Source organism: Madurella fahalii (genome assembly GCF_045866475.1).
Source record: "Madurella fahalii IFM 68171 DNA, scaffold_3, whole genome shotgun sequence".
Classification (NCBI taxonomy): Eukaryota; Fungi; Ascomycota; class Sordariomycetes; order Sordariales; genus Madurella; species Madurella fahalii.
In genome coordinates this window covers 3073141-3085923 of record NW_027263973.1, presented here as the reverse complement: position 1 = coordinate 3085923, position 12783 = coordinate 3073141, and the positions used below count along the sequence as shown (strand labels likewise).

Below are 12783 nucleotides of genomic sequence, written 5' to 3'. Positions count from 1 at the left end.
TTATCTCCCGTGTCCTCCAACCCCCTTCCCCCTTAGGTGTCTCCGAATCCCAGCATGCTCAAGTTTAGTGATCCTTGGACTACGTGTCAGCGGACGGAATATGTGTGTCTAAGGGGGTATCCCGGGAAATGCTCACGCAGCAGGAGCAGCCCTTGCACTCCGAACAGGAGCAGTTAGAGCATCCGCAGCCGTCGCCCATGTTGACAGTTTAGTATTGGAGGGTTTATTTGGTTGTGGTGTCTTCACTGTAAGCTGGCTGGTTTCTGATGTTGTTGAGAAGAAGTCCCACCTATCGATCCATGGGATGTTGCTCCTCTTATATAGACCTCGCTTCCCGCCAAGGACATGCCGATCAAAGCCCCTGCCCCCTCTGCCCCCTCCCCGAATCATCCCGCTGGAGGATCACCAGAATCGTTTGTGTCCCCTATGACGCGGATACGGGTCTACATCACCCCTGCTTACGAACGATACGGTACTCTGCAACCGACCATACACCGTGAAGTCCTTAGCAGCCACATCTCCGATCCTTGCAATGTATAACCGTACACTGCTACCCATCTGGAAGGAAGGTGAAGGTTGATTGGAAGAATGGTTGGGGTCGCCATATCCCGTTATCGCCCGGTACTGCTGGTTTGGGTTACGTCAGGTGGCCGCTGATCACCACCCAGCACAACCAGAGGAAACCGCCTTGGCGGGGGTGGAGATTGCATTCTTCCTGATCGTGGGGAAATGGATGTCGTGGCGGTGTTGGCCAATGGTTGACCCGGGGTCGTGACGTTATCGTTTAGCTAGTGTAGCCCAAGTGTGGTTGCACAGCGTTCGATTCTGAGCCCGTGACTGGCGAGCGCTCGCATGTACACGCATCTCCCTTGTCTTTGAGTACTTTTCCCATGATCTATCTGTCCGCTTTGTTGTTGCCGAGGCTTTCCGCAGATGCAGGGATGAGGAGCAGCTCTTTTCATCATTCCCTTTAATTTTGATGGGGGAGGCCAAGATGGGGGAGACCAAGATGGGCTCGTGGAGAGAGATATTTCTATTCTTGAGGACCGGCTACTGGCCACACGCCGGCCCGATAAGACTCTAGTTTGCTGACTCGGAGCGCTCAGGTGGTGCGGCTGTAGTTAGTAGATATGTGTCTGAACAAAGTTATTCTGGTGGACAGGGTTACAATATAAGCCAAGGGACGGGACCCAATGTCAGGCGGACATGTTGTACCATCAACCCTCTATCCATGCCGCAGCCGCGATGGCAGATTGGTGTTCTCGCTCCTAAATACCTAAAACGGTACGTTACAAAGCATGACACACCAACAGGCTGAACTCTCGCACAGCATGCGTCCAGCCCCTGATTGGCGTCATTGTCAGGCGATGACGGGCAGCCTTGACCTGGAGCATCAGGATGTCTGATGAAACACCCCGGTTTCCGCTTTGACAGCCGCGTCACCAAGAAATCACCAGGGTTGGTGCTGTATAAACCTTTATCGTTGTCTCCTACACGCCGTAATACGAACTTGCAAAGATATCCCCCGCCCATAGCACTGGAGGTGAGGCGATGCGCTCCCTCGGAACCCACATCGGCTCGGCGTCATCACCTACGCCCCGCCTACCTTAAGCAGGAAATAATGGCGGGGGTTTCTATCCCCTAAGCCATCTCGTCGATACCACTACGAACCGAGAACCACGTTTTCCTTGGATGTCGCCGTCACACAATTCCGGCTGGGTGCTAATGAACAGTCAAACGCTTGCGTTTTTGTTCACGACTTCATTTATGGCCAAGCTGTGCGACACGGGAGACCACGCGGGGTCGCGCAATCGATGGCCGAGAATGGAGATCCGACATCTTGGATTGAGCCCTCAAGTCAATATAACGTACATGTGGAAAGCCCGGGTTACTCAGGCCTGCCCACGTGGGAATGTGACGGGAATTATGGCACCGGCGAGGTTTGTTGCCGGCGGGCCGATGATAAAAACCACTCCACAGTTGACTTGGGCTTGTTCGCGAGCACGGCTCCTCCCGTCTGATGGAAGCGAAACCGAGATGTGGACGTTGTCATGATTGGCTGCAGCTAAACCCCTCTTGGATGTTGGTTCGGTCAGAAGATTTGCGGCCCGCACTTCGACCTTCTCGAATATCAGACGTGGTCTTCTGATTGGGCTCAGCAGGGCCGAGGAAATTCCTGCTGGAAAGGGGTTGGAAGAAGGCCCCGCCTGCAAATCCGGGGTTTCCGCTCTGTAGCGGGGCCCTTACCCTGTGCGTTTCCCGGAATCGATGGGAATGCATCATCCAGTGTCGGAGACTTCAGGGTAAGCCTTTGGAGCCTTTGGCAGAGATACGAAGGTAAAGCTGTGCCCCATCGAGATGTATCTAGCATCTTCTCGTTCCGCGAGACAACGACGTGATCGGGTCAGAATCGGGTGCAATGCCGGCGTCCGGCTCTTAAGTCCGGCCTTGGCTCCGGGTGGCATGAGTGCATTGAATCGCGTTGCCCCCAGTTTTCGGCTTCGCCAAGCCGACGGATCAACGACCCGCTGCCGCCAGGACAAGTCCGGATTTCGGGCTATTCGATGTTCCCCGATACCGTCTGCGTTCGAGCCCCTGGGCCTACAAATAGAAATGCAACGCCATGCCGCCCCCCTATGCATCTGCAATTCTTAAGCAGCCAAGCAGCGAAGATCGTCCCAAGTACCCCGGTGACGACAACGACAGCCGATAGCCATGGCCGACTCTCCATTGTCAAAGGCAACCATTGCCAACGGCGCACAGCGCTCCGATGTCGACCTCGAAAAGGGCGCGTCTGAGCCCAACTCGGACCTGGAAGCCGCAACCATCGTACCCGACGGCGAGAAGGGCAATCCTGAGGAGAAGGATCACAATGTTGTCTCCTGGGACGGCCCCGACGACCCCGAGAACCCCATGAACTGGACCAACCGCAAGAAGTGGTCCAACATTGCCGTTCTCTCCATCCTCACCATCATTACGTGAGTCTTGCTCTTCACTCTCCCCCCCCCGGGTCCATGTGCTAACATGTAGTGTACAAGGCCCCTTGGCTCGTCCATGTTCGCCCCCGGAATTCCTAGGATCCTGGGAGAGTTCGATGACCATTCCTCCGTCACGGCCACCTTTCTACTCTCGGTCTACATTCTGGGTTTCGCCTTTGGCCCGCTCGCCGTGGCCCCGATGAGCGAGATCTACGGCCGCTCTCTGCTTTACAACGTTGGCAACATTTTGTTCACCATTTTCTCCGTCTGCACCGCCCTGAGCAACGGCATTGGCATGATGATGGCCTTCCGCTTCCTCATGGGCGTCGCGGGTTCGGTACCCATCACGATCGGCAGCGGCAGCATCGCTGACATGATGCCCATCGAGATGCGCGGGCGCGCCATGGCTGCCTGGGCCCTCGGCCCCCTGCTCGGCCCCTGCATCGGCCCCGTGGCGGGAGGGTACCTGATCCGAGCCGCTGGTTGGAGGTGGGTGTACTGGCTCATTGCCATCGTCGCCGGTGTGATTGCCGTCTTCACCTTCTTCACCCTGAAGGAATCCTACGCTCCCGTCATTCTCGAGAAACGCGCGGCCCGGCTGCGCAAGGAAACTGGAAACCAAGCCCTGCGAAGCCAGTTTGCCGACATGTCGTCATCGGCCAGCGAGAAATTCAAGGTTGCCATTGTCCGGCCTCTGAAGCTTCTGTTCATGACCCCTATTGTCACGCTCATGGCTCTCTACGTCGCCATCACCTGTAAGTGGCCTGTCGACCTTGATCCTTATCTGCCATTCCATCTGACCTATCAACAGACGGCATTCTTTACCTCCTCTTCTCCACCTTTAGTATCGTGTTCCCTCGTTACTACGGATTCGGCGAAGGCGAGAGCGGCCTTGTGTTCATTCCGTCCGCGCTGGGCATGGGACTGGGCATCGTCATCTTCGGCACCCTCTCGGATAAGCTCGTCAAGAGCAACATGGACAGCGGCGAGCGGCACCGGCCTGAAATTCGCCTCACGCCGTACTTCACGCTCCCGGCCGGCCTCACCATTTCCATCGGTCTCTTCATCTATGGTTGGACCATCCAGAACCGGGTGCACTTCATCGTGCCCATGCTCGGTGTCGTCATCTTTGCGTTTGGTCTGATGGGCGTCATGGTACGTGCGGAGCCGTCTTCTGCTGCCGATCGGCAACCGAGGTGCTAACGTTTTGCCGCGAATAGATGTGTGTCCAGAACTACCTACTGGATGTGTACCCCCGCCAAGCAGCATCGGTCACGGCCGCCATGGCCGTTCTGAGGTCACTGGCCGGCGCTCTCCTGCCGCTCTGCGCCCTGGACATGTACGATGCGCTCGACATGGGCTGGGGCAACAGCCTGCTCGGTTTCCTCTCCCTAGCGCTAGTGCCTATTCCCTTGCTCTTTTACACGTTTGGGGAGAGGATCGTCAAGAGATTCCCGCCACCTAAGTTGTAGTGTGTTTCCCTTGTCGGTGGTAGCATCGTTCTATTTTTTGCATAACGCATCAGCCAGCCGGAGTTGAGAGATTGGGGGTGGCGTTTCGGACTTTTAAAAAATAGCGTTTGATGCGGGATACCTATAGAGATACCAGATACCATAGAGTAATGATAATTGTATTGCTGGATATCGGATATATTACACTGTCCAACCCGTCCGCCCCTCATCTCAGTGATAATATTCCGCCAACTAACAAACCAACCATACATCCGGCCCCACACTCTCGGTTCCATCTCAGCCTCCCACCTCCAGTGCCCCTCCATCCGGGACCGTGAATTCTGAAGAGAAAGTGCCGGTAAGTGCACCCCAATCACCATGTGGATGATGTGGATGGCAAAAACATAAGGCCGATCGAGATGGGACTCGAACCCACAACCTCAGTCTGTAAAGATTCTCCGGTGAATGTTCAATAGGTGGACCACACGCTACCATTGCGCCACTCGACCTGTCTCCGGGATATATTTGGATTTTGCTGGAGGGGGTGTTGAAAACGGCGTGGACGCACGCAGGGTCCTGCTGGGTGTGGAGGTGGGGATGTTGAACGGGTGGGGGCATCGGTAAGTTTGGATTCATGGTGGGATGAGAGATCGGAAAGGGGGGAGTTTCAGAAAGGGGTCTGAATGATGTCGGTTCATCAGTCTTATGCATGGAGAGGGCGGATGTGCGAGGTTGGGACGGGCTGTTAATCCGGATAGGTGCAGCTGCAGGTCTGGGCTCCCGGTTAACTATCGCGGTAGAGCTACTGGAGATGTATGCTTCTAATATGGACTGTAGGTTCTGTAGACTTGGGCTTGCATTGATCTCGGGGTTCGAATGCGGCGGGTAAAGACCGTTACTTAACTGCTCAGGATGAGTACTGCCGTGCATGTCAAGCGCAATCAGCACATCCGTCGAGTTAGAAACATAAAGTTGAAGAGGGCCAATTTTTAGATTCCAACTTTAAAGGGGGAGATAGGGGATATCTCGCAGGCCTTGGACCCGGGCAGGCATTTCGGAGATGGGCAAACGCAGATATCATGATTGTCCGAAGTGCATTGTTTCCAGACGATCACTCAGCTTACGTGATAATCAGTATTGGGGAAATTTTGGCTGGGTTACTGAAGCTCAGAAAATGAAACGCCTAATAGTCTAGGCACCGATACATCTATCGAACCTATGCCAGGGATGCCATCGCCTGTGTCTCACTTCTTGGATTAATGACTCGTCCCGCCATCCCTCCCTTATCTTATGCCGTGAATTGATTAGCTTGGGTGGATGGCTCCATGGACAGGTTAAACTGATCTCAGCACTATACCGGCATTGGTTCCTAGCCATATTCTGCGAAGGTTTTGACGGAAATACCTAGATAGTCTACGAGACTTAACCCGGTGTGGTTTCCTCAGTTGAGGCATTCATCAGACCTCACTTCTCAACCGTGAGTGGTGTCTGTTAGCCATCGAACTCGTTGTATAGTAGATAGATCAGTGCTTAGGAAAGCTTCTCTATTACTCCTAAGCAAGCAATGCAAACTAGCGACAGAGTCTGCTAATGCTCTCCCAAAACGCAATCGGTTTCCAGCGTTGTCAATTACTCTTTAGTCTACATAGTAGTAAAATGTTGCATTTGCTTGTCGTCCGTTGAGTCAGCAAATGATCCACTTTGGGGATCCGACCACTAACAAATCGGAACCACACACGATTCAGTCGGGTATGGTGTAGCGGTAACATCGTTGACTCTCACTTCACAGAAGTGACTGCTCTCTCAACAGCCCCGGGTTCGACTCCCGGTATCCGAGTCTCAGTTCTCCTTTTTTCCATTAGCCTCAGCAGTTATATTTTTTAATAATCCCATTGTCTCTTGAACAATTGTTCCCATTGCAGCCTAGTCAGATGCGATGATAATGGTCTCTGAAACCGATACTTTGTTACAACGCCTTTGTTTCTCTTGTGCTGCTCCGAAATGGTCATTAGCTTTCGCAGCACGCTCATGTTACACCTGTACAAATAAACTTTACCGGGCGCCTCATTAATAAATATAATGGTACCCAGAGGATTCAGGGTGCACTATCCCAAGTCCAGGACCGTTGTCCCCATATGTCCTGCTGCTATTATCATGGCACTGCCGGGCAAGGATTCCCATGCACCAAGTTTTCCTCTTTTCCGCTGCCCGGAATCAGACACTCACTCGGTTTCGGCAGAAGCTAGAGCTGGTGCAGAAACCGACGAGACCACATCGATCTTCTTGCAGAGGTACCGACAAAACACACAAGCCAGAAGCAGCAATTACGGAAGCGTGGATAATGTGATAATCGAGACTGAAACAGCTGCGTCCAACGCTATAGACTTGGAAGCCCAGTTTGACGAGATGGATGTGATCTCTACCAGCTTTGTTGAGGAATTCGTTCTGCCTTTGATCTGCTTAGTAGTCCTGACCATTATTTGCATGCTTTTGTCGCATTATGGGTCTCACAAAAGATAGGGGAAACTCTTTATGATACTCATCGCGGCAACAAGATTAGGTCACTTGATCACATAGACAATTGTACACATACTACCAGTATGTACCGAGATATTCAGCACCTCATTTCATCATTTACAACTACAAAAGTGCTTTTGGGATTGGGTGACAGTCATACTCTGCAAATAAAGACACTAGTTAGTAGTGAAGACTCATGGAATGTTGCGATTCAGTTGTTGCTGATACTGATTGGTGATGTCTATTCTCCATACGCTTCTGCGAGACACAAACCCAGTTTAAGATGCTACTCATCATCTCCCCCGGAGGCGAATAGGCTTCTAGTGTCAATTCTTGTTACACACTAGTACGATGTTGGCTCCTGCCTACCTGCAAATCTCTCCTCGTGAAGGACGGAGGTACCGTTCGAGGGGAAATGTTATCCTCCTCGGGGATTTGAAAGCGGGGAGGTCCCGTCCAAATGTTTCCAGGGCGGAGATTCTTCTGCCAGAACAATGGGTCGTAGTCTTCGTCGAGGAAAATGTCCTCTGAAGAGTTCCGGGCCGCCCTGTAGCGTGGCTCCGGATAGGTGCGTCGCTGGCGAGCGTTTTTTATTTCCCGGGCGAACGACAACCCTACTACGTAGCCCCTATTGAACTGGGCCATCGCTGCCGAGCCTTCGAGTTGATCCTCTTCGGGCCGCTTCGAAAGAGCATACTGGGTCTGTTCCTTCATCCACCATGGTGTCTGTTTTCCTAGTGCTGCAGCTGGGTTATGTACCGTTGGTGATCCAGCCCAGCGATTCCACTGCTCTACGTAGCGTGCCTTGGTACCTACGGAGGGATCTGTGACCCGGGGAGTACGGTCCTCGGCTGGCGCAAGTGGCCGCTGCCCTCTAGCAGGCGCCAGCGCAGGTGCCGTAGGAGGTTCGGGAAACTTGGGCCAGGGGAGCTGTTCCTCTCGTCGCTCCTCCAGACTCAACCGGCCCCACGAGTCGATTGACTCATCGAGCTCACAGTGCAGATCATCCATGATGTGGCGAACCGTCGTCAGCTTCTTGGCTTCCTCTTGCATAGTGATACCAGTGAGCTGCTCAACATCCACAATGGTATCAGCTTCCTGTAGAAGTTGGATGTCCATCTCCTGAGTTTCTACCGCCCGCCGCTGGTCCGTCATGGTTTCATATACCCCGGAGATGAGATTAACAAGCCTTGCAGCCATACTGGTACCTCACACTTGGAAAGGAGTTTCAAGGAGTTTCTGTTTCTAAAAGGCTTTGAGGAGTACTCACTCAGAGTGCTAGACAGCTTTAGTCGTTCACAGGATATGGTGACCCGAACCTCTCCCAGACTGCCTTTATAATAAACCCCCTGACTCTTGGTCCTCAACTGCAACGGTATGAAAACAAGACGGCAGATATAGATCGCGTCCAACGGTAAGACGCAAAATAAGCCGAGTTCCTTCTCGCCGTTGGTGCGAGTATTTTATATCATGGAACAACCATCATGTTTCTTCTATTGGAACTCCCGGGGCAAAGTAGGCTGAACACATGCTTTTTCCAGACCATCCTTTGTCCGGAACACGGAACAATTTCTTTGAGCGCCAATATCCGACGATGTAATCTATTTATTTCGCTCGCATCTGAGGCTCCAGAAGGCTCGCCAATTCGGCAGGGCGGCTGCGGCGCCCTGAACCCGTCTAACTACCCACCACTAGCCTCTCTTTGATGCCCTTGTTAATGGGGATATGCGAAGCCCGGTTTGGAGGGCGCTCTCACGACAGGCCTGTAGATCGCTAGCCAGAAAATTAGCGCAAAAACCGGCTCTACTTTCCGCAAGACTGGATTGTGACGGGCCGGGCAGGTGATCAGCGATCGTTTCCATTCACAGACGCCCGTCACAAAACTGACAGTGGCAGGAAGTGCGGCTGTTGGCTGAAAGGGCGCACAGCCAGTGGACAGTCTATTCCAACTGGTGCCGCGCGGCGACCTGCCGGCAACTGATTGGATTGTTGCGGTGCTCCTCATTGGCCGTTCGACTTTCCGAAGGTTTCCTACGGCCCAGTCCAGGGATCTTTGTTTCACTTGGCCGGGGCGGCCACAAAAGCTTGGGAGCGGCTGGAGGAGGGCAAATCAAGCGTCTTGCCGGCGCTGAGGTTCGGACGCGGCTGGGCGGCACTGGCTGGCATGTGAAAGCATTCCCAGGCAAGCCATGTTTGCAGGCACATGCTCGGTCAAAAATAGATGTTCCCAAGTGCGAGCGCGGCTACGAGCGAATGCAATGCTGGATGCGCCTCTTTCATATGATCCCCCTCCCCCCTGGCCCAGCCACGGATGTGATGCAAATAACTGCAATCTTTGACGAGAATGAAATACCTGACCAGGCCCCGCTTTGTCCATCGTTGTCGCTCGCACACCGCAACCCGTCCACACTTTGGTGCAGCCGTCACAACCGTCACGAACCCCCACCGCGTGACAGCCCGCAACAGGACTTCGGCTCCCTTTCCATCAGGGCTCTCCCGCTTTTCTAGCGACGATCAAGCGACATCGGACCAGGTTTAGCCTGCATCGACTGCACCCGAATCCAACTCTATTGGCAATCGACAAGGATCACAAGCCAAGCTCAACCTCTGCGTTCAAGGTTCCTGTGTCCCGCATCCCCCATCTTCCGCTCTCGGTCCGCCCCCCAAATCGATGTCTTCGACTTTTTAGGACTTGGTGCCCTATTTACTCCACAATATCTGGCGTCCATCTGTCTCGCCTGGAACGCCGCATATTCTCAAAAATCTGCCCACGTGGGGTTGAATGTGGGGTAGGTCTGAGCGGTCACCGCTTTCAACTCCCCACTGAACCCCTGGATAGATGGAGTCTTTGCTGACCGCCTGTTTAGTCGGCTCAACAAAATCTGGGGATTATCTACCTTGTGGAGGTTTCCGGCGCAAAATCTGAAGACCTTGGCCCGGTCGAGGGCCGCAGGCCTCCAAACCGGGCAGCCATCTCAGGGCGCTGCCCTGGTCTATGCACCGTCCCCCTGGGAAAGGGGAGCTTAGGGCTCACGGACCTTTCGTCCTGGGTTATGAATCTTGGTCTGCGACAATTTCGTTGCACGGCGCTTTCAAGACCTCTCATTCATTTTGTCCGGTGCCCCTCGATTTCTTCTTTCCGCTGCAAGCCGGGGTCGCCTGCATTCTGTGCACCGCCGGACCTGCAGCTGCAGCGTGTGACCCCTCCCCAACCTGCGCTACGTGCCAATCGCGGACTGGCTACGGGTGGCTCGAACTGTCAATTGGCGCGCTTTATTTGCTCTTTTGCAGACGAGGTGCTCCCCAGGCGTCTTGTGGACTGCATACAGCTCCCCGGCCCTATCCACTCGGCCACCGGTTGTTTACTTCCGATCGTGCAGTTGGCGCTGACCGCAACTTGCATCCACTGGGCCGGCAGCTCTCACTGCAGCAACGGCAGGTCTGGATCTCCGCTCCAAGGTCCCCGCTCTGCCGCCGCTACCCCACAAGTTGAAGAATTCAAGAATCTTTGCTTCTCCCGCCTTTCTGAACTCATCGTTCTTGTGGTTGGAATCTGCGGTTGGCCTTCTCAGATCCCCCGTCAAACTGTCGCAGAACAATGGCTGCCATCTCTCACCTCAGCCACATCCTCGGCCGCCCAGATTCACGGGTGAGCGTAGCCCGGTCCGACACGACGTACCATAGCTTCCAGGACATCGAGTTGTACGAGCCCGACGTCCCGTCACAGCCCAGCAAGGCGCCCGTTGTTTGCCCGCCGTCGGCCTGCCCATCACCAAAGGAGGAGGATAGGCCAGCCCGCGAGATGCGTCGCCAAGACTCTGGTTATGAGTCGATGACCCGTCGAGACTCTCAGTCGTCTGGCCGGAGGGCGTCTGCGACTTCTCTGTCATCCTCCACTTGCCAGCGTCGTTCTAAGCCGTCCGGTCAACGGGCCGTAAGAGGGCGCCGTCCCCGGAACGGCCGTCACTCGGTTTCACCCCCGGGTTCCTCGCGGGCTCACTTACAACAATCCCAGCAACCGGTAACATACTTTCACTTTCCTCATTTCACATCCTCCGATCCCACCCTAAACGAGACGGAACGAGCCATGGACCCGCACAATGCCCGTGATTTCGCTTCCGGGCCGAGCTATGCGTTGACGTCTGAGACGGCCGCATACCCATTGCCACCTCAGACGACGCACTACTGGACCAGCGATCGGACACGGAGGCTCGAGTACGCGGCCATTGATGCGGCCAGCAAGGGCGTCCGCGGCTGGGTCATGCGTCATGTGGTGCCCGAGTGCTTCGTCCCCGAGAGCAAGCGGCGGATCGGCTTCGAGGACGACAGGGGCAGCGTGGTCCGGTACCGCCTGGAGCTTGATGCCGAGACAAGCACCGAGAAGGCCGAGTCGGTGAGAAGCCGGGGTTGGAAGAGCTGGTGGTTCAGCATGCGCCGCCGTTAAACGTTCTCCCGGCGCGAGCACACGCCAGGCAGCACCTTAAACACAGGTGGTTGACGAGAGCGGCGATGGTTCGCTGATTTATCTTTTTGGATTGGGAACTTTTCCTTTTTTTTTTTTTTTTTTTTTTTTTTTTTTTTTTGCATCTTACACGGTCGGCGTAATGCTTTTTCAGCAACATGGCGGCATCACAAAACGCATCGGTCGGCACATTACATGGGATGGGCGTTCTATACCCCCTGCATTGCAACGTTTTGCTTTCTTGCATCAGAACAGACTGGAATCTGGCCACGAAGATATTGGCATTTGGGTCAACATACGATTTTAATCAGGACAGAGTAATCGAGAGCGGTCTCAAACGGAAGAGGCTGCTTCCAAACGCAGAAGACGAGGGAATGAGGGCTGGTTAAGACACGCCTGATGGGGACGTGAGAAGAGAAGGGCACAGCAGCAGCAGCCTGCAAGATTTCAGGATGCAGACAAGGAGATATCCACAAAGATTGAGTATATAGATTAATATGACATCTTCCCTTTGTGCTGTTTAAGCTCGTTTCGGTTCAGGCCCCAATTGACTCAAATGTCTGATTATGTGTGAACCCTATTCCGGATGTCGACCGCCGAGCCCCTCGGCATGCACGCCTCGGACCGTCTGACATGCAGGTGGTGGGTGGTGCCTGTGCACTCAATCCTTCGTTGGTTTTCATTAAGTGCTGGTTCTGGCTATGGGCATGTGAGTTCCCACGGAGGATTGCGGGGCAGGGTGCATGAACCATAGGGATTCGTTCTCCAGAGCTACCTATCTAATTACAGTATCGAACTCGATCTCTAAGTGACTTAACGTATTTTATAAGCGAGTGGTGGTTATAAGCGAGCGGTGGGCTGGTAAGGGCTGGACGCACATTGAGCTGTGGCACTAACAGCGGGATTAACCTGGGAATTAGCGTTTAGTGCTACAGCTCAATGAGCGTCTAGCCCTTACCAGCCCACCGCTCGCTTATAACCACCACTCGCTTATAAAATACGTTACACCTTAGCAAGCACTAGAATCACATAATCACATACCTCACAGGATCGCTTCAACAGTAGTGTCGTGTTTCTATTAGATCTATACCGCAAACTTTGAACTCCAGTTTTTGCGCGTGTGGGATCGCTAAAAGATAAAATCGTTTCTTGTAGCCTCGTGGTCTGCTAAGGTAATTTTCAACTAGTCCCCAGCAATTTACTTCCACGCCACTCCCGCGTCGGGAGGCTAGCTCACCTCCGCGATCGAGGCCTATACCAAAGTATTAGCCACATCATGTACCTCGGCATCGGCGTCAGCGTCGCCACTTTGCTTCCGCTTGGGGTTTAGGTGCAAGGACATCCGAGTTGAGAAGAAGTTGCAAGCCATCCAGTT

The 12783-nt window shown here is 53.9% G+C and overlaps 3 protein-coding genes and 2 non-coding genes across 5 annotated transcripts; 3 read left to right on the top strand and 2 right to left on the bottom strand.

Annotated features, from left to right (window-relative positions):
- Window positions 1-2715: 2715 nt before the first annotated feature.
- MFIFM68171_06376 (Polyamine transporter 3) lies at window positions 2716-4450 on the top strand (the record flags this gene model as incomplete). Its single annotated transcript, XM_071061796.1, has 4 exons — window positions 2716-2978; window positions 3039-3733; window positions 3790-4133; window positions 4199-4450. 4 exons carry the CDS (start codon window positions 2716-2718, stop codon window positions 4448-4450), a joined length of 1554 nt encoding a protein of 517 aa, XP_070917897.1.
- A 390-nt stretch (window positions 4451-4840) lies between these two features.
- Window positions 4841-4938, bottom strand: MFIFM68171_t79. Its single transcript has 2 exons — window positions 4903-4938; window positions 4841-4876 (listed from the first exon to the last, which is right to left on the bottom strand). It is a non-coding gene; the product is annotated as a tRNA-Arg (tRNA).
- A 1236-nt stretch (window positions 4939-6174) lies between these two features.
- MFIFM68171_t89 lies at window positions 6175-6266 on the top strand. Its single transcript has 2 exons — window positions 6175-6210; window positions 6232-6266. It is a non-coding gene; the product is annotated as a tRNA-Glu (tRNA).
- Window positions 6267-7282: 1016 nt separating this feature from the next.
- Window positions 7283-8101, bottom strand: MFIFM68171_06375 (uncharacterized protein; the record flags this gene model as incomplete). The annotated part of the gene is made up of 1 exon (XM_071061795.1): window positions 7283-8101. One exon carries the CDS (start codon window positions 8099-8101, stop codon window positions 7283-7285), a length of 819 nt encoding a protein of 272 aa, XP_070917896.1.
- Window positions 8102-10544: 2443 nt separating this feature from the next.
- Window positions 10545-11390, top strand: MFIFM68171_06374 (uncharacterized protein; the record flags this gene model as incomplete). The annotated part of the gene is made up of 1 exon (XM_071061794.1): window positions 10545-11390. One exon carries the CDS (start codon window positions 10545-10547, stop codon window positions 11388-11390), a length of 846 nt encoding a protein of 281 aa, XP_070917895.1.
- Between the last annotated feature and the right edge of the window lie 1393 nt (window positions 11391-12783).